A 25,972-nucleotide genomic window follows, 5' to 3' on the forward strand; every position below is an offset into this window, starting at 1 on the left:
GTGACTGTTGCCTGAAAGGGAGGGATCCGGAATGAGGAGCCCCGCGTAAGGTGCAAGTGCACCCCCCACCATTGGATGCCTTGCCTGAATCAAGCTTGAGCTTCAACTTGTCTGACCAATTGCCCGTGGCCTGGTGCCACCTGCAGTCCAGAAACTCCTGGAGTAGCTTCATCTGCAGCCTGCAGAATGGGATCAGATGTATGCAGGCAGAAATCATGCCCAGCAGCAACCTGATTGCTAGGGTGGTTGCTGATTTGATGGTGGATAGACGATGCAGTTTCACCAGGATGGCCAGCACCCGCTCTTCCGAGGGGAAAGCTAGAGACATTACCGTGTCGAGATGTGCCCCCAGAAACAGAACGTCCTCCGATGGCGTTATGCAGGATTTTGGAAAATTGATAAAGAATCTGAACTCTGTTAGCAGGCGTATGGTCTCCTGTGTGTGTTGACTGCTAGGCTCCGAGAACGTGACCAGATGAGCAGGTCCTCTATGTACGGGTAGAGGTGTATGCCCTTGAAATGTAGAGTAGTGAAACTGGTAGTGATTCCCCAGAATACAAAGCAAAGGAATATTCAATGTTTTGGATGAATGTGGACGTGAAAGTAGGCATCTTCCAGATTGAGAGTTGTTATGAAGTCACATTCCTCCAGTTGGTCGAGCACTTGCTGCAACGTGACCATCCTGAACGTTTTGGACCTTAGGTATTTGTTTGGGCATTGTAAGTCCAGGATTGGACACCACCCCTCTCCCCCTGACTTCTTTTGGACTACAAAGTATCTGAAGTATGCTCCGGAGCGCCGGAGTCGCATCAGGACAGGTTCCATTGCACACTTTGCTAGCATGGCTCGCACTTACCAGGGAAGCTGGGCAGTGTGTTGTTCCTTCCTCGTTACAGGTAGAATACGAGGGCACTTGCGTTCGAATTCCAGCATGTGGCCCTTCTGCAGAATATCCAGCACCCATCCGTCTGCGGTGATGTTTTTCAGGCATCGATGAAATTTGACAGATGGCCTCCCACTGGGGTGCAAGGAAGTGGGGGCCCGGGCCAAGTCAGGCCTGCTTGGTTGCTTGTACCTTTCCCTGCGGGTGCCGACAACACTACAAGTCTCCACCGAAGGTCTGGGATCGACCTCTGTATGATTCCAGCGCCATGGAGAGGGAAGGCTGACCGAAGGAAGTGGAGGCATATCTCTCTGAAGATCTTCCAAACGTACTCCTGAAGGACCGAAAGGAAGAAGAGCAGCACTGCTGCAGGGTACCTAGGGACCTTGCAGTCTCGGTGTCCGTTTTGATGGCCTGCAATGTTTCATCCACTGCCTTACCGAAGATATTATCGTTGTCGAAAGGCATATTCACTACCTTGGCCTGTATGTCGGGCCTAAAATTGGTAGCCTTCAGCCGACCTTGTTGAGGGAGCGCTACGCCATTCCACATTGGGCGAAAACCAGAATCCGCAACATCTATCGCCACAGTGATGGCATGATAGGAGGCCACCTCCCCTCCTGAAACAGTGCGAGAGCTTCCGTCCTCTTGTCATTTGGCAAGAATTCCAGGAACTGGGCCCAGTTTAAACCACAACTCCCTATCATACCGGGCCAGGATGGCTAGAGTGTTGGCCGGCTTGATGGTTGACACTTTAGTATATAAGATGCGCTTGCCCCACGCATCTAGTTTCTTCCATTCTTGGCCCGACGGAACCATAGACTTGGAGGATGGATTTGTCGACCGTTTGCTTGCTGCGGCCAAACCTACTGAATTTTTTCTCAAGCCGGTCTTGCTCCACTGGTGTGGAGTTTGGGGACTTCATTAAGGCCAGGCCCTCTTCCCTTACCTTGTCCAGCAACGGTATAACGGGCGCCTTCCTTCCTCTTCTGGTACCAAATTAAATAGCGCAGATGCCCTCACCATCATAGAATGGAATGACCGGACTTCATCTGGAGGTGAAGCTTGGGGCTATAATCCACACCTTTTTGGCTCCCATTCGGCTCGGACAAAGTCATTGAAGTCATCAGTGTCCGTTGTGTCAGTGTCCGTGTTTGTTGAAGTATCAGTGTGCGATGCATCGCCTGGCAGTGTTCGGTAAGGTGGTGGTGACGGTGGTCGCCTCGGGGTACCCGAGCGATGACTGTGTGGAGGCCTTAAATGGCTGTACACCTAGGACCACTCCCCGACATGCCCGCTATAAATGGTAGCTGCTGCTGTATCGCTGAAACCAGAGAACTGAGCACTGTAAAGATGTGCTGGGACATATCACTTGGAACTTGCGGAGGGGCCCCTGGGCCCGCCGGAGGAGAGCTGGTGTGCCTCAATAGGCTTGTGTGGCTTGGCGAAATCTATGCCTAAGGGGCTGTAGCCACCTGCATCCAAGCAATCATGTCATGTGTCGTTGTTGGAGCTAGTATGAATGGCCAATGGACCAACTGAGCTCTCGGTGGGCCCTACCACCCTGGAAAAGGCAGCCACCGGGGCAACTAGTCTCCTGCTCTTGCCACTTCCCTCAGGGCTACAGACATGACCGGCGCCTTTACCGACTGGGTAGTGGCGGTCGGCAAAGCAGTAGTCTTGGTCCGAGTGGTCGTGGGCCTTGGAAGCAGCGAAACCCTTGTTGCCGGGTTTTGAAAGCAGCTTTTTCTTGTTTGTAGACTAGGTGGCTGTCAGCAGTGTTGTGGTCGACGTAGTCGTGGCCATAGACGATTGCCTTGTAGTCGCTCACTATGTCACTAGTGGGCTTCGCCGAGGGCTTCGAAGAGGGTTCCTTTCGGGAGTGCTTATTTGGTTTCTTCTGTTATCAAACACTATGCTTCAAGGACTTTAAGCCGGCCCACCAGCAAGCTCACCGTAGATGGGAAAGACAATGGAGAGCGTGTGTGCCCTGTATTAGAACCCGTATCAGCAGCGTCTTTAGCCAGACCAACTGCCTGGCGCTTGGGTTTACTGGTGCCTTGCGGGGATGCCTCCTTGGCCGATCTGGACCTCTTAGAAGGTGAAGAGCGATCTTGAGTGCCGCCCGCTCTGGCCTTCGCCTGAGCATGCACAGAGGCCACGCCATGGGCCCCGTCTTCCTTCAACCACGCTGCCAACAGTTGGTACCAGTCTCTATTGGTTTTGGCCAGAAACCTTATATGCAGCATCAGTCCTCTTCATGATCGAGATGCAGACAGAAGAGAGATCTCATGTGCTTGTCCTCCATGTAGCTGGTCCTTAAGCCACACCAGGAGCAGAGCCTGAAGAGACTTCTCCTGCCTTCCTCCAACATGTTGAGGTACGAAGTAGGCCTTGTTACCAATAATGTCAGCCAAAAAGGGATTAAATTGTCCAGCAGTAATGGTGTCCGACCACCATGCTTCCGTAGTTACATTGAGTTTATGTGCCATCACCTTATTTAAATTCTTTAAATTCTTCATTCCCTTGGGTGACCATTTCAACCTATAACCAACCTATTAGCAGTGGAATTAACCACACTATTTGTTAACCACTCATCTCTTTCCTGGACCAATCCACCAGCAGTATATTAATATTTGATATACTGCTGGAGGCAACATTATGGAATATTACTATTAGGCCCAAGTATTGAGCCTCGGAGTAATTTACTATTCAGTACACCCCTACATTCTACATCCAAGCACTGCAAGTAGGGTTTCTGCCTTTGCTAAGTGGGGCTCAGTATTCCTTAGTTATAAGGTGATAGATTTTGATGATGTATTTTTTACGATCTAGGAAATTCCTGATAAATACAATATGGTATTAATACAGTAGTACCATGTGATAGGAGGTTAGTAGCTTTTGCCGTTCAGTAATTAATTGGACTCTGGATTAAGTTGTTTATAATTGACTTATTTCCTTTTTTTTTAATTAAAAATGTAAGGAGGTTAGTACCCATAACTCTTGAAGAAGGGTGTGGAAAACACCTGAAATGCATTGAGACAATTATGATTATTACACCATAGGAGATCTAAAATGTATGTGAAACTGAGAACAATTGTTTGTAGATCACACAGCATCTAATGAAGATGTCAAATGTATTACTGGATGTTACAGAATTCATGTTTTGTTGAAAATATATATTGTGAATGTATATATATTTGATTTTATGATATTTATAAGAAATAAAAAACATCCCCTACTAGAAATGTAACATTTTGAGGAATGTTTCTGTTAAATGTAATGAGTTTTGTTATAGTTATACATTTAATTATCTAGTTTTGAATTCTCTACGGGGTCTCCCCATTGTGTGCGTGCCATTGATTACACAAGTGTGACATACGACCAGCCAAATTTGGTAAACTTTCACAGATGAGTACAAACGTTAGAGTATATTTCCTTTTTAATTTTCCTATGTAAAGTGTGAGGTAACCAACTATAAAGTCACAACATCGACACTGTAATACATTTGTTAAAAACAGAGAAACAAACATGGTCAATCACACCATTATCAGTTAATATCTGTCACTACAGAGTGCTTACTACATCATGTTTTCCCCGTCAACTGTGAGTCGGCTGGCACTAGCCTGCCAATAACACATGAGCATCTCGTAGGTGACTCCTTGTTTTTAACAGAGGGCATGCCACCTAATAATGGGAAAAGGCTACTTTAATATAAATGAAATCTCGCTTGCTGTACGCCACTCTAAAACGTGATCCCTCCTCAACAGTCTCCATAAAAGGAATTCTTATTACGTGTATAGTTTTCAAAATATAATTGACACGGCTTATATGCAATGCTATAGAGGAGACAACATAAAACAGATGTAATACAGTGGTATTCTAGTGCAGTTCGGAATGTACTGTGCCCACTTATGGCAGGACAGTCCGTTTTGTATATGGCTGGTTCCCTTCTGACATGCCAGAGACAGGCCAAACATCAATGGTGTGAAAGGTTGCCTAGAGCAATGTCAGTGGTTAAAACGGATTCATAACCTTCAACACATTACATTTTTTGGTTATGTTCCTCATATGAACATGAGAGCGCTCAGGTCTTACTGTCAAAGTAGCTGGTGTCGTCCTCAGATTCTAGCTGCGGGATGAACTCTGCTTTCTGACGCAGTAATCCATTCCAGTCCAAATCTTTGAAGAAGCGGTGCTGCTTCACCTCAAAGGCACTTCCTGGAATCACAGAAATAAGGCAACAATCAAACATCACCCACTCAAAGATCGTGGACGCTGTACATATCACAGTGAGGGCAAAAGGCGAAGTGAATGGGACGGGTTTTCATACAACTATCAGATGGGATCCCTCAAATGGAAGCAAAAACTATGCCCAGATGTGGCAGCCTGCCCCTCCGTGGACAGGTAACTGGAGGTGAGGGCTACTGAGGAAACGCTTATTTTTATTCCCAGGCCTGTTCAGATCCTTCTGTATACTTTTTGTTTGTGGATACAACCTTTGGAGAAGCCCTTCACAAAGGAGCTGCTTCCAACAATTACCATGTGAATCAAATTAAACCACCCTTTGAAATGCCTGGCCAGCAAAGCCATGCTCAGAGAAAGCCTTTAAGAATTCTATCAGATGCTATATGAATCCACTAAATATTAATAAATACACTAAAACAAATGCCGCCTCCTCCAGCTGCCCTTCCTTAAATAGGATGCCTTTTGAGAATCTTCAACTTAACTCTCATAGGAACTCCAAAATTGCACCACATGCCCAACACGTCACACAGTTCACATAGGAGCGCATCAAACATCCAAATCCTATTATAGACGCCCAGATTGCGGTCTCAAACAGCCACTTTTGTTTGTTTGGAAAATGGGTACAGCACGTGCGGCAGTGGATGGCTGCTTGTTCGACTGTATTTGAGACAACACTTCATAGCAAGCCAAACTTATTAGCAGCCCGATGCCAAAATAAACTCAAAGGGAGGTTCAGATCTAGCCAACAGAATGTATGTGAATACGCCTTGGGTTTATATTAGTGTGCTGTATATCACCCGGGCACAGCAAAGGTTGATTACACATACCAGCAACTTCAAACGTGGGGTATGTTGCATCCGCCCTGCGTCCCGCTACGTGGTGATGCAGGGCGTTCCAATAAAAGCCCCGTCCCCGAGCACGGGAGGCAGTTCCGGGGCCGACCTACATTCTGTGTGCGTGTGTTTCTTCCAGCTCCAGCTGGAGCTGCGACACAGAGGCCGCGCGGCCTAGCCTCAGATCTGTCCGGTCTCCCGGCGCACAGGGCGGTGGAGACACGATGTAACAATGGCGACGAGGAGCAACACATGGAGCTCACACGCTCGACGCTGCTGATGGCTTGCGGCCATCGTGACTACATTTTTGGACACTCGGTGGGGGAGGCAGCAACACGAATGTCCCCCCGCCCCGTCCTCCAAAAAAAAAAATGTTTCCTGTCTTTTGCCATCGCGGAGAACAAAAATCCTCAGCAACATCAACCTGTCCCAGACAACACAAGGGCAGTCCTGCAATAAGGAGAAGCACCAAGACTCTTCCTCCACCATCCATGGGTCTGAAACCACAGACGACATCAGGGGAGGCCCACTGCTGACATTCATCAAGAGAAAAGGATCACCCAGGGTCCAGCACTGCGGTGAGGTTAGTGAACCACAGCAATTGCAACCGGCACAACCACCCCCAGACCCGGCACGCCGGCCTGAATGGAGGCAAACCTGTCGACGCCATCACCACAGGCTCACCGGCAAGGAAACCTCTCGGGTATGATCCAGCCATTTTACCCTTTCACCGACCCATCATCAGTTGGCCCCAGGTGGCAGCTATGGATCCAGAAATTCGAAATGGCAATGGAATGCAAGGACATCACGACTGCCAGGAAGATGAGGTCGCACCTGCTGCTAAACTTGGGGGACGAGGTATTACGCATATTTAACTCTCTAACCGTGGATGATGGCCAGGATGCATACCAAAATGCGAAAGATGCCCTGACGGCGCATTTCTTCCCGCAGTTGAATCCGGACTATGAGACATTCATATTCTGCACCACCATTCAGGCATATGAAGAAACTCTGGACGCCTACCACACACGGCTGAGGAAGCTAGCCATTTCGTGTGAATTCACAAACGTTGAAAAAGAGATCCGGAGGCAACTCATCAATGGCATTCACTCGTAAAAACTGAGACGGATGGTGCTTAGTGAGAAAGGCATCTCCCTCACACGAATTCTCGAACTGGGCCGACAAAGAGAACTGGCACATACCAGGGCTGCCAACATGGGGGCGACGCTACAAAAATTACAGCCCGCTCTCACCACAGCTATGGTGTCCCATGTCACCAACAGACAGTTCACGAGGGACGAGGCTGGCGGCAGCTATGCACAAAACAGGTCGCAGCCACGTGTCCCGGGTCCCACTGAGTGCGGATGGTGCGGCGGTCCGCGACACGGACGGCGAAACTGCCACGCGCAAGGTACAACATGCGGGGCCTGCGGCAGAAAGGACCACTATGTGAAGGTATGCCGATCAGTGGGCACCCCGGTGCAGCCCCCGCAGAACCCTCAAGAAAAGAGCGGGACCAAAAAGAAGCAGGCCAGCGCATGGCGAGTCGAGACCACCAAATCATCGACCGAGGAAGAAGGGGACGATGTTTCAGGCACACCACACAAATCCGGAAAAGAACAGTGTAGAAAAGGGAGGAAGGTCTACCTGGTTTCTGCGTTGGATCAAGGGCAGGCGACACAGAGAAAGAATCTCCGGAGGCGCAAGTGTTTGGTCACCCTCCAGCAAGTATGTATGGATGACTATCGACACGGGTGCCTCCGTGAATGTCATGCCCATAAGCATGTTTCAGACATTACGACCACAACCGGTCCTGAAGGACACGGACACACTGTTTGCATACGGCAGCAGGAAGCCCCTACCGGCCATCGGCAGATTCCGCACCACTCTAGTCCACGGCGAAAATAGGCTTTGGTCAAAAATCTACGCCGTGAAGGCGGGGATCGAATGCCTGTTGAGTGGAGATGCAGCGGATGATCTGGGTTTGGTCAAGTTCATCTTCTAGATCGATGAAGTGCAAGAAGTTGAGAACATTTTAAAGCACTACCAAAAACTACAAAAGGGGATAGGGTGTCTGAAAGGGAAGACCATCAGACTGCACATTGATGAATCGGTACAGCCGAAAACAGTGAGACACAGGAGAACACCATTCCACATGCGAGAACAAGTGGAGAAAGAACTCAAAGCGCTGGAAGAAGCCGGCATAATAGAGGAGGTGACAGGGCCTACACCATGGGTTTCCCTGATGGTAGTAACAAGAAAGCCCAAACAGCCCGGAAAAGTCTGGATTTTTCCCGAACACCGCCATCACGCGGGAGCACCACATCACACGCTTGACGAAATCGTGGCCGACCTCACAGGGTCGCAAGTGTTCTCCAAAGTTGATCTGAAGGCGGGTACCACCAGTTAAAACTTCACAGAGACTCTCGCTACATCAAGACCTTCTCAACACATCTGGGGCTGCGGAGGTACAAATGCCTGAGTTTTGGGATATCGTCAGCGGCTGCAGTCTTCCAACAAACCATCCAAGAAGTCATCCGGGACATACCTGGTGTCCTCAATGTGAGCGACGTTATCCTGATTCACGCTCCTGACAGGGAAGATCATCTCAAGAGGCTCCAGACCCTACTGGGCAGGCTAGAAGACCCTGGATTAACCATACATAAGGAAAAGTGCGAGTTTCTCAAGTCTGAAATCACATTCTTTGGGTACAAATTCAGCAGTACAGGCATCTCCCCTGACCCCCAGAAGGTTGCAGACATTCAAGCGGCAAGCCCGCCAATGACAACCACTGAAGTGCGCAGCTTCCTGGGTAGATTCATCCGAAATCTGGCAACTCTCTCGGAGCCCCTACGCAAACTGAAAAAACGAAACGCCAAACGGGAATGGGGGCAGGAGTGCCAGGAGGCTTTCGAAAGCATTAAGGAGTCCCTGTCCGTCGACACAAAAATGGCGTACTACGACACTGAGCTCCCGACGGAACTGTTCGTGGATGCAAGTCCTGTAGGGCTAGGGGCCATCCTCATGCAGGTCACCAAGGAGGGGGAGAAGAGGCCCATCGCATACGCATCAAGAGCACTCACGATGACAGACCAGCGCTACTCTCATTTCGAGAAGGAGGCCATTGCCGTGCTATGAGGGTGTCGTCATTTTCATCTACACCTCTATGGACGGAGATTCACGGCGATCACAGATCACAAACCCCTATTACCCATCTTCATGAGTACGTCGTCACACCCACCGGCAAGGATCACCAAGTGGTTGCTGCACCTCCAGCAGTACAATTTTGAGCTGGCTTACCAGCCGGGAAGTGGAAAACCGGCGGACTTCCTCTCAAGGCATCCTCGAGCGGCAACCTTACAAGAAGTCCAAGTAGCTGAAGAGACCCAGGAGCACATATGCCAGGTGGTGCGAGCCATGAGGCCGAAGGCGGTCAGCATCGAGGACATCGAGTCTGAGACCCACAAAGACCCATGCTGTGACCTAGTAAAGGACGCCATCATCTCAGGCGACTGGAAGACGTTCATGAAAAACACACACAACAGGACCGTGGAAGCGAAGGTTTTTCTCTCCGGGATGTTCACCGTCAGACAAGACCTGTCGATCACAGAGAGTGGACTGTTGCTTAGGGGTAATCGGATTGTCATCCCACCGAGCATACAAGACAGAATAGTGGCACTGGCCCACGAAGGACATCAAGGGATGGCACGAACAAAAGCTCGGATCAGGCACCGGGTATGGTTCCCACAGATTGACGAGAAGGTTGAAAAGCGGATAAATACCTGCCTACCCTGCCAAATAACCTGGGCCCCGCCTGAACCCAAACCCATACAGTCAGCGGAACGTGGGCATGGCCGGTGGGAGGCAATCAGCATCGATTTCTGCACATTACGGGAATGCCTCTACCTCCTGGTGGCCATTGACGACCATTCCCGGTACCCCGAGATCGAAATAGTGGAATTCACTGCAGCGGAGGTGGTCATCCCTGCCATGGAGAAGATGTTTGCAACACATGGTCTACCCACCACCATCAAGAGCGACAATGGTCCCCCCTTCACGGGGGAGGAATTCAAACAGTATTTGCACGAACTGAACGTAAAGTACTATCACATCATGCCAAGGTGGCCTCAGCCGAACGGCGATGTAGAACGATTCATGAGGACCCTAAACAAAGTACTAAGAGTGGCAAAGGCGAACGCTAGCCCGTGGATGATTGACCTATACCATTTTCTGCGGAACTACCGGGTCACCCCCCACAGCACGACGGGCGTCCCGCCAGCTGACCTCATGTTTGGCACAGTCATTAAATCCTCGATTCCACATCACCCCAGCAGGAACCCGGACGAAGTTGATGAGGAGCGCACGGAGAGAAGGAGAGCGAGCACCAACGCACACATGAGTGTCAAGAGGAGGGTGAGACCGTCTAACCACCGGGTGGGAGACCAAGTGGTCATGCTGCGAAACCCAACAAAGTCAAAACTGGACACCAGATATGACGAGCTCCCATGAACCGTCAGTGGCAGGCAAGGGACCATGGTGACGGTAACAAGAGGGCGCCGCCAGGTGACAAGAAATGCGTTGTGGTTCAAGGCGGTGCCACGAAATCTGTGGACTGATGGCGAGGGCCACCAGGAGAATGAAGAAGCTCAGTCAATGAAGAAGAGCCCGCGCCCCTCCAGGATGAGGCAGCTGCGGGTGACAGGACGTGGGAGCAGTGGAGCGAGCTGGACAGAAAAGGTGAGCCACCCAAAAGGACAGTGGGGGTCAGGCCCCGAGGAGGGCGATATAGTTTGAGAACTGCCACGAGACCGCCCGCCAGGCTCAAAGACTATGTATGGTAGTCGGCCCCCTGTGGACCGTGAGTATGAAGGGTCCTTGGACATGAACAGTTGAACATTTGTTTTGAATTGAAGTTCCAATAAAAGCCCCGCCCTCGAGCACGGGAGGCAGTTCCGGGGCCGACCTACATTCTGTGTGTGTGTGTTTCTTCCAGCTCCCGCTGGAGCTGCGACACAGAGGCCGCACGGCCTAGCCTCAGATCCGTCCGGTCTCCCAGCACACAGGGCCGTGGAGACACGGACGTAACAGGGTACCGGAAGTAGAAATAAATGCCTAAGAGGACAATCTGTGCCCTGTGGAAAACCCGGAAATAAACCTCACAACCCTTGACTTAAAGACGCCTTTGCTTAAACGAACAATCAATTGTCTGGAAATGTGTTAATTTGCACATCTGGGTTAAAGTATTTCAAGAAATATACATCACATTTAATTCCAGTTCAATATTTTATCACAACATGTGGCTTCCCTGGGTAGATGTCAGATCAACTGTGCACCTAATACCATGACAACACTTTAAAAATCAACAAAGTCAAGATAATGCAAAGGGCTGGTTCCAGCACAAAGCCTGCAAACTTGCAGCTGCTATAGGTGGGCCCGGCACGAGCTGCAGAGTGGGATTTGCTCGAGTTCATGAGGAGAACGTTATCGACGAATTCCGCAAAACTATCCCTATCCAGGGGCTCTACAGATGTTGGAGGCTTGTGAATTCTTAACGGTTCAAGGATGTGAACTGCAGGAGCACATATGCACTTATAGGTGCCAGCAAGAAGAGCACTCCATTCAACAATTTCAGGATATAAAAGTGTGAAGGCTGTATTTGTACCTACATCTGATGGATGAGGTATGTTTTAGACCATTTCACTATTAAGTGTTCTGTAATGTCAGGATGTTTGAAGTGGACTATATTAAACAATGTACGGGGGGGCAAGCCACGAGCCCCGATAACCGAGAACTTAATACGTGCTGCGAAAATGTGAAAAGAACTAACCAAGTTCCTTAACTATGGATGCAGATCCAACCACGTGCTCAGATAAGAGGACGAGAACAAACACATGCCTTGAGAATACGAAGCACAGTAACCATGAATTAACAAAATTCCTGACTAGCGATCCAGTGCCAGTCATGCCCAAACAGCTGGAGGAGAAGCGACCAGGTGTCCTGCCAAGGAAGTGGGGCAGATATGTGTCTGCAATACAGAGATGAGAGCGTTCGAGCCTTTTTGGCAACACGCATGCAATGGATGGGATGCAGAATAACTCAGACACCAAATAATCGAACCAACTCAGAAAGATGGCAAAGTATTTTCTGTTTTAATATCAATTGTCTAAAACGGAGTAACAACGGACGTCGCACAAGCATTCTCAAAGAATTTCATAAAAAAATCACATAATAATTTGTCATATGTGACGTCATGCTACGTGGCAAACTAAGAAAACCCTAAGAGGGATTGTGATATGCTCAAGGGGAACAGCTACGTATACTTTCTATAGGGGTTTGGGTTGTGATTGGATATCTACTGTCAGGTGGATAAGTTCTGCCCACCCTTAGTGAAAGTCATCTTCATTGCTATTATATACATGGTATATCATTGGCTCTCAAATTATAAGGCCCTTTGTTATATGGCCCGCTACAGTTGGTTGGCACGCTCGTGCCAGCCTGGAACACTCAGCTCACGTAAGCTCATACCCAGGTGCCAGGAGGTGGACATGACTTTACCTCCCCACCAAATTAGTCCAACATCTCATCACCTATGCCTTCTGCCATGAAGATTGTCTTTGAACTTGGCCTTGCAGTGTACTCTCGTCTCTGGGCATATAATGGCGTGTGAGCACATGCTATCATAATTCTGCAACTGCATGCCCAACTCTATTTTTTATCCTTGGCTCACGTGACTTGAGACCACAATTTAGCCCATTTTGCTACATTCAATTGATCTTGAATGAATAAAACTCAGGGTGTTCTGTATTTGCAACTGGACACCATGCCAGTCAGCCAGGGCAGACAGCCTTTCTCAATTCTTCCACGATCCCAGCAAATTCTTTGCTATGACACAGCTTTCAGTCCTCCATCGCCATGGGTTTGAACTTACTATACTTGTGACACTGATGTCCAGTTTCTATACAATGGCGGCTCCGCCTGCAATCTATTCACTAATTATAGCCAGCTTCTAAGATTACTTAATCTACTTGCATTGCTGCATCTGTACATTTATTAACAGCTTGCATTTTCTGCAGTGCTTCTCACACGTGCAATCTTCTTTTGTACTTTAAAGTTACTCGACTCTTATTTTCGTCATCGGTTTCTATGTGATCCATACATTTTCTTCCTCAGCCATTCTTCAGGGCGGCATGCTCGTCTCTTGTGACGTCACCAGCTTCTCTTTCTCTCATTCTCATATTCCTTCAGGAAGCCATTATATTATCTTCTCTACGGGAATACCTTTGATATGGCTTTCTCAATGGATACCTTTTCACGAATCTTCGCTGCGGAATGGTCACAACTACTAGTGTCAAGCATTGCACGATTTCAGGCTCCCAGCATATAGGTAGTAGTGGGCGGGACCTCCTGCAGAGGCATGTGGCTGTTCCTCTACAGATTACCAACCAAGAACCCTTACAGTGGATAGAGAGCCAACTATTCGGTCTTTGCATCAGTAGAAAGACCAAAGAAATACATAGTTTTTGATTTTTCTTGTGTTTTATGTGGGAAATCCTACCTATTCCCCACTTCTTTAATTTACTGTCCCTCTAAACCTGCTTTTAATATACTAGTTTGTGGCTCTGCTTTTGTCAAAAACAAGTATAAAAACTTTACTATTGCACTGAAGAGTGCCAGTGCTCTTGCACAGATTAACATACATGTCGCTTCATCCAAACAAGGGCAACACAATGTAGCCTATAATGGGAAGAGAACCAGCCAAGTATCAAAGACAATGGGAAGCGAAGAAACAAAATGCCTGAAAACATGGCGAAAGAGGCAGCCACATCCCTGACAATACACTCATGCGCGCTGACAAAGGTAGTGAAGCAGCCTAGTGTCCAAGGAAATACCACTTATGGGGTTATGTGCAGTAGTCCAAGCTTCTATGCCAAAACCCGGGGACCACGAAAAACAGTGGTTGTTTACATTACACAAAAACAAAGTGGATGAACAAAATGGCACAACACAAAAGCAGGAGAGTGCACAACAACACTAAGACCCTTCTTATGAATAGAAAGGAAGTGCACGCAAATTGTAAGGGGAGGGAAAACAATTGTTAAAAAAAGAAAGTAGAAAACTTAAGTGGAGAGAAATAGAAAGGTTGCAGTAGAGAGTCAGAGGAAATAGGCACAGATGGAAAAAATGGGAAGAAAGAGGAAGGGTGGGGTGTGGTCAAAGAATATTGAAAAGAAAAGTATAAATAGAAATCTTCAAAAACAGAAGTTTGAATTTGAATCACTTAAGAGAAAAATAGGCAAAATCCTATCTGTAATGCGCATTAAAAATCTGCAGCTAGACTTTCGGTCAACAGGATTTCCGGTTATTCACTGCTGGCCAGATCCCATACATCCCCGTTTTCTGACTTCATTGTTGGGTCTGCCTTTGCTTGCTTCCCGAGCTCGTGAAGATATAAATTAGAGTGGGGCCTGGTTCCAGTCAGCTGATCCAACATGCATAAAGACTCCATTCTGGAAAAAGTTCTAATACAGATGCAGCCATTTTGTAGAGGTCAGTGGAGCTTTATAAGGGGGCAAAAAAATTGCTATACGTTACTTTAATGGTACATCAAAGTGTTTTTCAGTTATATGCAGCATTATATGGAGTGCATTTTTATTGTTGGCTCTATTTGTGCGTTTCCACACAGAGAACTACTAATAGGAATTATGAAGACTTGTGTCCACCTTTCTTTCTTTGATGAGCAGAAGTCTTTTTACTTTGTCTATTAGTATTGTTCTTCCTGTTGTGGTAGGTCAAAATCATGAGACGGACAAGAAGGCATGTTATATTAACTCCTATGCATTCCTCAAGGTAAAAAGATGCATGTAGCCAAAGAGACAAAGGCCTTCGGTAAAAAGAAGCAAGCAAAAGGGTGCTCGTCGAGATGTCGTACATAAATGAAGTCTTTGCTCCAGAATTCCATTCTAATCTAGATTCTCCCACTACCTCTAAAAAGAAAAATCCAAATACAACCAAGGTATACTTCGAGTCACTACACAATTAAAGGGACAATTAAAGGGACGGCAGCTTTTCTTGACGTGTAATTTTATGTGTGTGGAGTGCAGCCCGCTAATTGGTGCCACCTTGCTGGGTACTCGAAATAACTGGATAACCAAAAGAGAGCTGGGCTAATCAGCCGTCGGTGTGGGATGTACACCCTATTTCCGACGCTGAGTTCCTTCAAAATAATTTAAAGGTTGAAAGTAAATATTGTGAGGTCCTTCTAGGGTTGTATTTCATATAAACACAAACCTTTGGTTCTTGATAGTTTTCAAGTTCAAATGTTTTATTTAATCAAACTAAAGGGCAGATGCAAAAAAATGCCAATGCATTTCAGACTAGATACCGTCCTTCATCAAGGCCTGTATTTCGCACCTGACAAAAGTACAGTGTGTGCAGCATCATCATCCAATTAGTACAACAATGTTCATGGGTTGGCCAGTAGTACCGCTCATTCAATATAACATTAGCGTACAATGAGAAATTATCCACAGGGTTGTGCGTTCAATTCATCAAAAGCATGAACATTTATGAGTGTAAGGCCACGAGACAGAAAGAGAAAGACAGGTAACAACAAATGAGAGGATATAAAGAGAACAATCTAGGACACTTAAATCACTGCCTTGTTACATTCTATCATTAAAACATTTAACCGCAGCATGTCCTCTACAATTTTAACTGTGTTTGTTTTTCCTCATCAAAGTGCTAATCATCTGATCATTGTGCACATAACCCTACTGCTTGTGAGGCCAATGTGCATTGTATCAATCACGTTGGTGTCGGCATGCGGGTGTATAACCTTAGGAAGTGTCTTGTGTGAGCAGGAGATCACGTTAATTCCAAATCCATTCCTGACATTCCATTTGTACTATATATCATTATCACCCACTGTAGAGAGTCCCCTGAGAGACAGCGTGTGTTTTACAAGCAGGGTTAGCATAAGATTTGTTAGTTTCAAACCACTCGGTGAGCAACATGCTCCGTATGTGTTGGAAACAATTGAACATTTCCCAACCTTTCTGCTGTAAACAATCGAACAGTCAGCTGTGTATGGAAATAACTAGATCGTATTTAGTGACGGATTAGCGTTTTACCACTGTGTTGTCAGGTGTATCGACCCACGTTCAAGTTATTATGCTGCAACATTTGGTGCTGTGGGCTTAGAAAATCCAAGATGGCCGAAAAGCCCACATTTGCACCAGAATCCCGGAAAACCACGCAGTTTTGCACACACCAAAATGGTCGCCTGACCTGCCACCCATCAGTGCGAGCGTGATGGGCCAGAAGCGCCATGAGTGAAACGTGGTGCCAAAGAAAAAACAGCAGTGCCTGTTAGCTCAAAAAGCACTTTGAAATCACCTTTGTTTCTCTGAATGCAAGCTCAAAATGCCTATTTTCAAACATTGCAAGATATTCACAAATCTTACTGAATACCAGCAGACGCCTGGTAGAATGAAGTCTTGTGTGCATACCAAATCTGGAAAGATGAAGAGCCTAAAATAATGTTCATAACAAAACTGGCTGAGCTCTGGATGTCAGCAGCTTAAGTGAAATTGGACTTAAAGCCACTAAAATCGAAATGTTTAAAATAAATGAGTGATTTACTTTGGAGTGTCACATAGGTTGCAACTGTTTAAATGTCAGTTTTGAACTTCAAATCAGCGTTCTAGCTGCATGTGTCAAAATTGTAAGTTTGATTTGAATGAACAAAAACTGGAACAGAAGTGACATTTGGCTGAAGCCTGGCTTAAAGAGATTGAATTCTGCCCGGCAACTACCCCCGACAGGAGTTGAAACTTGCCCAGCAACTGCATTCACAGGCCTGGCTGCCTTCTGCTGTTCCCACCAAAAGGAGATCACACCTCTTTGATTGAATTAGGGTAGGAGCAACTGGGAGCAGGGAAACAGAACAATGAACTTTCCTTTGCTTTAAGCAATTTCTAAATCAGGGGGTTGTAAATGGCTTCCTTTTGGAAGAAACTGGGAGGAGCACTGCCCCTGTGAGCCAGCTGAGCTTGGAGGCGGGGGACAGACAGAAATTCCCCCATGTGCTCTGGAACCTAAACCACACCCCTCTGGGCCAGAGCATAATTTTAGAAAGATGGATAATTCATAGTACATAATCGTCAAAATTATATCAATAATAACATTATTCCTGTGATTTTTCTGTGCACATTTTAAGAGGGGTTAGGGCTCTGTGGTATGTTCTGGGGGGTAGAAGCTGAAAATAAGTAATTACTCCAAATGTCTGTATGTTAAAAATCTGACACTTCATCATCTGATGCCCATATTCCTTGCGCACATTTGTGTAAATTCTGGAAAAGTTTGGAGGTTGTGTTCTGGATGAAAAGGGCAGAATTCTGTCAGAAGTGGACACAACATCTTACAAAGACAGGGATCGAATGGTTTGGTGCTACAGAAAATTGTTAACTGGACATATAATATTAGAAAAAATGTACATATATAAATACGCATTTGGATCAAAAATAGATTTGTGTGCAAAGTGACAAGGAGAGTGTTCTTTCTGTATGCCATAAAAATGACACCGGATGACAACTCTGTTCTCCAGTGCGAGCACAGAAAATCTGCTAACCTATCAGGATCTTCAGAGGGTTGGGCATAGAAAGTCAGCCTTCCCACCCACTTTCAAAAGACATAAAAAGGATCACTGAAACCCAGGTAGGGACACTCACTTCCCACTTCAAACTGATTTCTTGCGAAGCACTTTGCCTGACCAGACAATATCCATAAGACTCCAGAATCAGAACTTAGAAAGAATCCAGACTTCAGAACTTGCAGCAGAGAGGCCTAGTCCACAAGATGAATCCTTCAGAGGCCTCAGAATCCAGCAACCTAACCAAACTATTCAACAGCCGGGCGAGCTGTTTGATTCTGGCCTAGAACCCTGTGCTAGAACCCAGAAAGCAGAGCTGTATCCAGACCGCCGTGCAGTGCCGATAGAAGAGTAGACCCAGACCAGACCGCTATGCAGTGTCAGAAATTTTGCCAAAACCAGAGACCCAGACCAGATTGCTATGAGCAGAACCGGTACCAGAGACCGTCCGTGGCGAGTGAAGCCCAAACATGACCAGATCTTGACGGCCTATTTAAAATTTATAGTGCGAGTACCCACAGAACTGTGCATAGTTATCTCTTAGTTTAAAATAATCTAATTCAAACCATTTCCACCTATTTAAAACTGCATCATAGAAATCGTGTGTCCATTCTGCGATTTCAAACCTGTGAAAGTGTCATTTGTCATTCTGAGCTTTACTTTATTTTTGAGAATCTACCTCCACTAATCATCCGTATCTTTCGAACCACGTGTGCTAGGAACGAGATTTAACTTTCATATAAAAATAGTTTTTCTGTAATCGCGCTCGACGCACTCAGGAAAAGTGCTGCAAATTGCAATTTGAATAAAATTTTTCCACCTGTCAAAATCGCTGTCTTTTGCTGGCAACTGCTGAAATCCGTTTTCAACCTGATAATCCCTCATGAATCACTGCTAGTGTTGACCTGAACTAATTCAAAGTAGCTGTCACCTACCTTGAATCTTCTATAGGGAATTAAAATCATTTTTTAGCATATTTTCACTTCTTTGCAAATCACATGTAAAGTATTTTTGCCTGTGTTTTAAAATCATCCCTGTTGCTCTAAGCTTGCTAGGGGGGAAATGAATTGGTATTGCATTTGATTGTATTCCTGAAAATTGTGTGCTCTCCTTCCATCTCCTTATATTGCATAGCGGCGGGGGGAGTGAATTGTCAAAAGAAAAAGTGATCATATTATCTCTTGTGGAAACCATCTCAGTTATTTCTGTGCTGCATTCTTTTCCATCATTGCAATTCCTTGAACCCATAAAAGCATTCTCAGCTACTTTATCCTCTCTATACCAACTCATAAGTAATAAAGAATTGTGCTAGTATAATATTATCCATTGTTGATCACTGTCCTATTCATAAGTGTGCTATCAAATATTTATTTATAAAAGTGTGATATATATCTTGTTTAATTTTTCAATAAATCTTTTAATTTGCAAAACAAACCTACTTCTTGGCTCGGTGAGGTCAGGGGGATTCAAAGAGAGGGGCGTTATACAAGGGTTTATCATCCAGATCTATGAACTTGTCATAAAAATATATAAATAAGGGCTTCCCTTAAGCATCCCAGACTAGGCACTGACTTATTTGGAGTGCTGAATTGAGGTCGCTTAACAGTGTGCAGTGGTGTCTGCCATGCTGGTGCGTTTCGCGTGGCCTCAGTCTTCGGACAGAGTCACTATCGGGTGAAACTCATAGTGAAGCTCTTGTGTACTGCCTGTCTCTATGGGAACCAATGCATGGTCTGCCTGACAAAATGGCTGCCCATGCAATGTAGTTACAGCCATCTTAATGATAGAATGTAACAAGGCAGTTTATTTTCTCTCATTTGTTGTTACCGGTCTTACACGTCTTTCTGTCTCGTGGCCTTACACTCATAAATGTTCATGCTATTGATGAATTGAACACACAACCCTGAGAAAATTTCTCATTGTAAGCTAATGTTATATTGAATAACTGGTACTGCTGACCAACCCATGAACATTGTTGTACTAATCAGATGATGATGCTGCACACACTGCTTTTGTTCTGATATGTAAATAATGATTGATTGACTATGGATCAGGTGCGAAATACAGGCCCTGATGGATCAGGCGTGAAATAGAGACCCTGATGAAGGACGTTATATCTAGTCCAAAATGCATTGGCATTTTTTCGCATCTGCACTTTAGTGTGACTGAATACAACATTTGAATTTGAAAACTATTAAGAATCAAAGATTTGTGTTTATATGAAATGCAATCCTAGAAAGACCTCACAATACGTACTACCTACCATTTTCAAGCAATCCCAGCGTGGGAAAAAGGGTGTGCAGCCCACAGCAAAGGCTGATTAGCCTAGGTCTCTTCTGTTCTCCAACTGGTTTCTGACCCCCCCCCCACCCTTGTGTGTGCACTTTAGGCCTCATGCCTTTGGCACTGTCCCAAACATGTAGTTGTATACTTTTCAGTCTCTTCCTCTCCTGCCCACTACCCAGCCGGGGGTTTCTTCCTTCTTTCCGCACTCTAGGGCCTTCCTCTTTTGCTTCCCCCACTCTAGGGCTTCTTTGCAGTCTCCCCACTTTGGGGCTGCTCTCACTCTCATTCCCAACTCCATAGATTCTTCAATCTCTCCCAGCTCCAGGGCTTGTCTCACTCTCTCATCCCACTCTGGGGCTTCTTGGGTCTCTCTTTAGCCACAGGGCTCCTCTATGCTCGCCCCACCTTTGGGCTTCTCTTTTTTTTTCCCTACCTTGGGGCTTCTTTGTGTTCTCTCCACTCTGGGGCTTCTCTGTGCTTCTCCCATGTGGAAGTCCTTCTTCCTCTTCATTGCTTCATCGTCCATCTCCAGGTAACCTGGAGCCATTGCGTACCTTCTCCTGCCATGTGGTGTCCTCGGGAGGGGCATCGGGTCAGTCAGGCGCAGAGCCGCTTATGCGACTTGTCATTTGGGTTTTGCGTCAGTCAGTATCTTCCTTTGTTTCCAGTTGGTTCCATGTGGGGCTGTGGCTGCCGCCTCCCTTCTGGCCTGTCTCTCGACTCTCCACTGGCTCTCATTCCCTTCTGCTTCTACTAGCTGGGCCCTTCTGGCCACTTGCTCAGTCAGCATTGCTGTCTTCCTGCAGCGTAGAGCACAGGCTGCAACACCAGGTCTGGTGTAGACCTTCTCTGCCCAGGCCACACCTTCAGCGGGTCTCTCCTGCTCCCTTGAGTTCTGTTGGCTGGTCGCTGGGCATCTTCTGATTGGCTGATTGGCTCTTTAATTGATGATCCTCCAGGGGGCTGGGTAATCCGCTTCTTCACTGTCTCAGAGGAGGACAGAGTATAGTAGGGATCAGAAACCACACCAGACATTACAAGAGAGGCTTTAGAATCATGATGAATCCCAGCTCCCACATAGTTAGTAAAGATCTCAGGGGTTTTCCTGTCACCTATTTATTTAGTTTTGCATTTGCCACAGCGCTCAAAACCCTAGACTATCTAGGCGCTAGTTTCAATAAAGTCAAAAGCGAAGAATGGATGGGGGGGGGGAGATGCAGTAGCGGGATGTAAGAGTCTTGGGAGGAGCCAAATTCAGAGAACAGCTAAGTCTAAGTTTCATCAGATCCAGTAGGCCAGTTCTTTCTGAGTGCTGGTGGTGGATTATTCTAGAACTTGGCAGCCACGACCGGGAAGCTCTTGCCCTCTACTGAGAGGCAAATGAAGTTGGGGGTCTTCAGGAAGTGAGAGTTTGACAATCTAAGAGGTCATGCAACAGGTAGGTTGGGTAGTGTTAGAGAGACCTCGGTGGACCAGGGACAATGTTTTGAACTTAATTATTTCCCGGATGGGCAACCAGTGAGCGTCTCTTCTGGCTCTGGGGATCTGGTTAGATTTGGAGAGACCAATGGCCGCTCAGAGCATTGTTCGGAATCGTCTGGAGTTTGTTCAGGTTGCGTTCAGAAGTGCCTGTAAATAAGGCATTACAGTAGTCTAGCTTGGCTCCCTTGATGGATCTTGCAATTGTTAGGTGGTTAGGAGTGGAGAGGAAGGGCCTGCTGGCATGAAGCAGTTTGCCTGTGTAAGCCAGCGCTGAGGCGATCGAGGTTGGTATCCAGGTAGACACCAAGCGTTTCGGCAGCGGCTGAAGTGATGATACGGTTACCATTGATGATAAACTCCTTGTATGCTGGGTCAATGTTGCGAAGTGTGGATTTGAAGCCGACAATGAGGATTTCGGTTTTGTCGTCGTTGAGGCAGAGTAGGGGAGAAGCCATCCAATTTTGTAGGACATCATTTGCAGAGTTTATGGTGGCTGGGTCCTGGGTGTATGAGCCAGAGAGGGGGATAAGCAGCTGCATGTCGTCAGTGTAATTCGAGTAAGATTTGCTTGGTAGGTCAAGGTGGTCAAAGAAGGGCATTGTATAGATGTGGTAGAGGGTGGGGGAGAGGCAGGAACCTTGGGGGACTCCACAGATGACAGGAGTAGGTTCAGCAGAGAAGTCATCAGTGAAGACTTGTGAGGATCTGTCAGCTCGGAAGAACCTAGTCCAACTGGTGGCTGATGGAGAGATGTTCGCTGTTGAAGCGAGTTGAGAGCATAGGATTTGGTGGTCTACCAAGTCGAATGCTGCAGAGAGGTCTAGCAGCATTAGGAGGGAAGGTTTGCCAGTGTCTTTGATGGCATCAATTTGGATTTTCAAATCAAGTAAGCCAGTTTTGGTTCTGTGTTTGGGGTGGAATCCTAATTGGCGTGTACCCAAGATGATGTTTTCCTCAAGATACTGTTGAACCTGGATATAAGCAACATGATCCAGGATCTTGAAGAGCTAGGGTACCATAGTAATGGGTCAGTAATTTGTCCAAATGGAAGGGTCGAGGGAGGGTTTCATGAGGAGCGGTAGGACCCATACTTCCGTCAAGGAAGTTGCCACTGAGTTGGGTTGGTGGAGAAGGATGCGTTGATGATGGGTGTGAAGAAGGAAATAAGTGACTTGGTGCAGCCTTTGATGAATGGAGCTGGGCAAGTGTCACCTTTGCAGCGTGATGGTTTGATGCTATTGATGATCATGGTGATGTCAATGTCTGAGACAGGGTGGGAGTTGAACGGGGTGCCAGTGTGGGTCGGTAAGGGGATGGGTGCTGTGGGCAATGATGGTTTGGTTAGTATAGCAAGTTGCTTGGAGAGGATTTTTACTTTGAGGGAGTTGACCTTTACAGTGAGGACATGTTGGAGTTTTTCGCACCAGATACTGTCTCCCGTCAGGTCTGGCTGGGTGGGGACGGGAGTCTCTAGCTCCCAGAAAATTGTGAAGGTTTTTTGTGAGTTGGATGAGGCATTACTGATTCTGGAGTTGTAGGTGTTGGCTTTGGCAGCATGGATTTCCCTTCTACAGTTTTTGGCGGGGAGGAGAAGAGTGCTTTGGAGGCAGGGGAGGATTTTTTTAGTGCGCTCAGTGGCACAGACTTCAAGGAGTTCAAGAGTAAACCAAAAGTTTCTTTTTAGTGAGGGTTTGGCTTTCCTGAGTTTGAGAGGGGCAAGCGTGTTGACTTCTTGTGCAATAGATTGCTTGTAGAGGTCGACCAGTGCTGATGGGTCTGTAACTGAGGATTGGGTGTGCGCTAGGGTGGCAAGTAGTAGTGCAAGGTTGGTAGGATTCAGTTTTTTTGTGCACGGGCCATACATTCAGGTTAGGCAGGGTGAGCTGGTCTGGGGCGTTCTGAATGGGGGATTTTCAGGCCAATGGTGTGATGGTCCGACCATGGGCTCGTGAGAATGGGATAGGCGAGGGCGAGGCAATGGCCGAATTGGGGATTTGGTTAGTGTGAGGCCTGGTCTGCGGTGGGCCAAGTGACTGAGGAGCTTGGTGTGGCAGGCACGCAGTGATCCGAGTGAGCAGTCTGAGGAGGCTTGTTCCTCGTAAGAATCGGTGGGGCGTAGCAATGGCAGAGTCAAGGATTTCAGGTTGCGGGGTTCCGGGTCAGCGGTGGGCGGAGTGATTGAGGAGCATGGTGTGGGACGCATGCAGTGACCTGAGTGCGTATCCTGAGGAGGCTATTCCTCGTATGGACCGAGGGGGACATAGCGATGGCAGAGCCAAGAGTGTTGAGCTGATAGGGGAGTAAGTGGGGTGACCTTGGGGTGCGTAGGAGGAGCGGCGAGGTGCTAAAGAGTGAGGCACCAGGGCGCTTACCTGCGGTCTATGTGGAATGGCCATCCTTGTGGCTGAATGGGCTTGCATGGAGGGTGTTGTAGTGGTTTTTGGGTTGTCGGTTGAGGACTCGGGTCTGGTTGGGGTTGTTTCAAGTCCAAGGTGATGGGGTACAGCCGAGAATGTGAAACGGGGTGCATAGCGGACAAGTTCTGCGGTTCCGAACACCTGCAGCGCTCAACACTGCACCCTTGGCATGCACAGGCTTCGCCGCAGAGGGTTTGGCATACAAGTTTGGGAAAAGTGGAGTCGGACGTTGATGCGTAGCACACAGTGGACGCGGATCGAGCATCATGCTCTGTGGACCTGCGGCGCTCAACACTGCACCCTTGGCCTGCACAGGCTTTGCAGCAGATGGGTCGGCACGCAGGTTTCGGCGAATCAGAGACAGACATTGATGCGTAGCACATAGTGGACGTAGATCAAGCAGCATGCTCTGCGGAACTGCAGTGCTCAACACCGTGCCCTTTGCCTGCGCTAGCTTTTGCTATGGGGGGTGAGGAAGACCCCCAGAGTGGTCATGCTTTCCCTGTTCCCTAGGTGGTAAGCGTAGCAGGCTCACCTTCTTAGTCCGAAAGCGTGTGGCTGAGAGGTGACCAACTCCTTGGATTAGTCATACTGTGAATACAATAGCTTGCACATATTTTTCAGGTTTTAAAAATAATTACTAGTTATGTAGGGTCCAAGTAAGTGATGGTGACATGACAAGGATTTTTTAAATAGTGAGAACATATCAAAACGCCCAGTCATGTCACCATAATTACTTACAAATGCCCTGCATAACTACCTATGTTGTAAACACCAAAGTTATGTGCAAGGTATTGTATTCAGTGATCGCAGATAAAACAAAACTAATAGGCAGAGAAAAAAAGAATACTGCCCGTTGTGGAAAGACACCTCTTAATTAGGTCTAGTAGTTTTGTGTCAGAAGATCTCATATGTAATGTCTTGTATTGACTGCAAGTGTGTGCCATCATAAAACGGGTACAACCTATTTAATTATAATAAGATTTTTGGGTAGCTTGGAAACAAATATTGCATTTGACAGACCAGCCTGATTAGTTAAACAAGTGTGGGTGTTGTGCTTCTAAAATTCTCTTCGGGTTTGAAAACGAGGTTAATGTCGTTTTCAGATCTGATAACAATTGGATCCAGAAACATGGCTGCATTTGAAATAATATTTTAACGCACTGCTATTCTATAGCACCTTCAAACATGAGATGGTTGCCTGAAATTGGCGAAACATCAATGTGGTCGTAGAAGGACCAGTCCCGACACAAGGAACAAAACTCCAGGTCCAAGCACTAGGATGCACGGTTTCCAAGATATTGCACTGCAACTAACTGCACCACGCCAAGGTGAGGCGACAGGTGGGGAGCAGCACAGTAGGTTTCAGTATGCAGAAGCACACCAACTCTCGCCTACCCCCAACGTCGTCTCCCAGGTAGGTCTGCCAGGCACATGCACCCATTATCAGTGCAGTTTACTTCAGGGTGCAAATCCCATCAAGCGATAAGCGAATCAGAACAGCGGCCTACAGGATCATAAACAACCATGTGATCTATACTGTATGACATTCTCCCACATTAACTATTTGGCCTAAATGCCATACATGGAATTTAAAAGCCATTCCCACTCGCTCCGTGCATGTCTAAAAACGTTCCTGAGATAACCCGGAGTAAGGCTCCTCTCCTTTCTCATTTGCTAGGGAAACCTACCGGAGGAAGAACAATGGTTCTGTGCCACCTCTGTCCAGATATCAGGACATCCCATCGTTCTGAGGTATGCAACTAAATTTGCTTATAGGTCGCATGTCATCTCCTAAGCACTGCATTGTTTCAGCATCAGGTAGGAACTGGAAAGCAGAGCCATATCTCCATCTCCTAATCATGATGGCACTTAATGGCTGCAGCACAGTTTTTAAGTCCATGTAAATGCCTTTGGCCATGGTTACATCCGTTGGCACTCCCTGCATCAAAAGAAACTGCAAAGCTGCTCATGTAGAAATACAGAACAGAAGGTAGCCACAAAGCAGATTGTGCTAACACATGGTTGTAGACCCTCCAGAGTGGGTACTTCCCGATAGAACAGGAAATGTGGATGTTCTCGATCGAGGGCCTCCCAGACCTTTTTGTGAACAAAGCATACATGATCAACAACTTCGTAGTGGTAAAACACTGTCTGCGCTGAGAGATTAGAA

The 25,972-nt window shown here is 46.9% G+C and overlaps 1 protein-coding gene across 11 annotated transcripts in view; it reads right to left on the bottom strand.

Moving 5' to 3' along the window:
• LOC138548762 (microtubule-associated serine/threonine-protein kinase 2-like) overlaps positions 1–25,972 on the bottom strand; it is a 2,396,492-nt gene that overhangs the window by 138,696 nt on the left and 2,231,824 nt on the right. For all 11 annotated transcript variants that reach the window (XM_069642298.1, XM_069642297.1, XM_069642303.1 and 8 more), the window contains one exon: positions 4,982–5,104. In XM_069642298.1, the coding sequence (XP_069498399.1) occupies positions 4,982–5,104 (123 nt within the window). The remainder of the gene's footprint in view (positions 1–4,981; positions 5,105–25,972) is intronic.

Source organism: Ambystoma mexicanum, chromosome 1q (genome assembly GCF_040938575.1).
Source record: "Ambystoma mexicanum isolate Mex_15411 chromosome 1q, UKY_AmexF1_1, whole genome shotgun sequence".
Classification (NCBI taxonomy): domain Eukaryota; kingdom Metazoa; phylum Chordata; class Amphibia; order Caudata; family Ambystomatidae; genus Ambystoma; species Ambystoma mexicanum.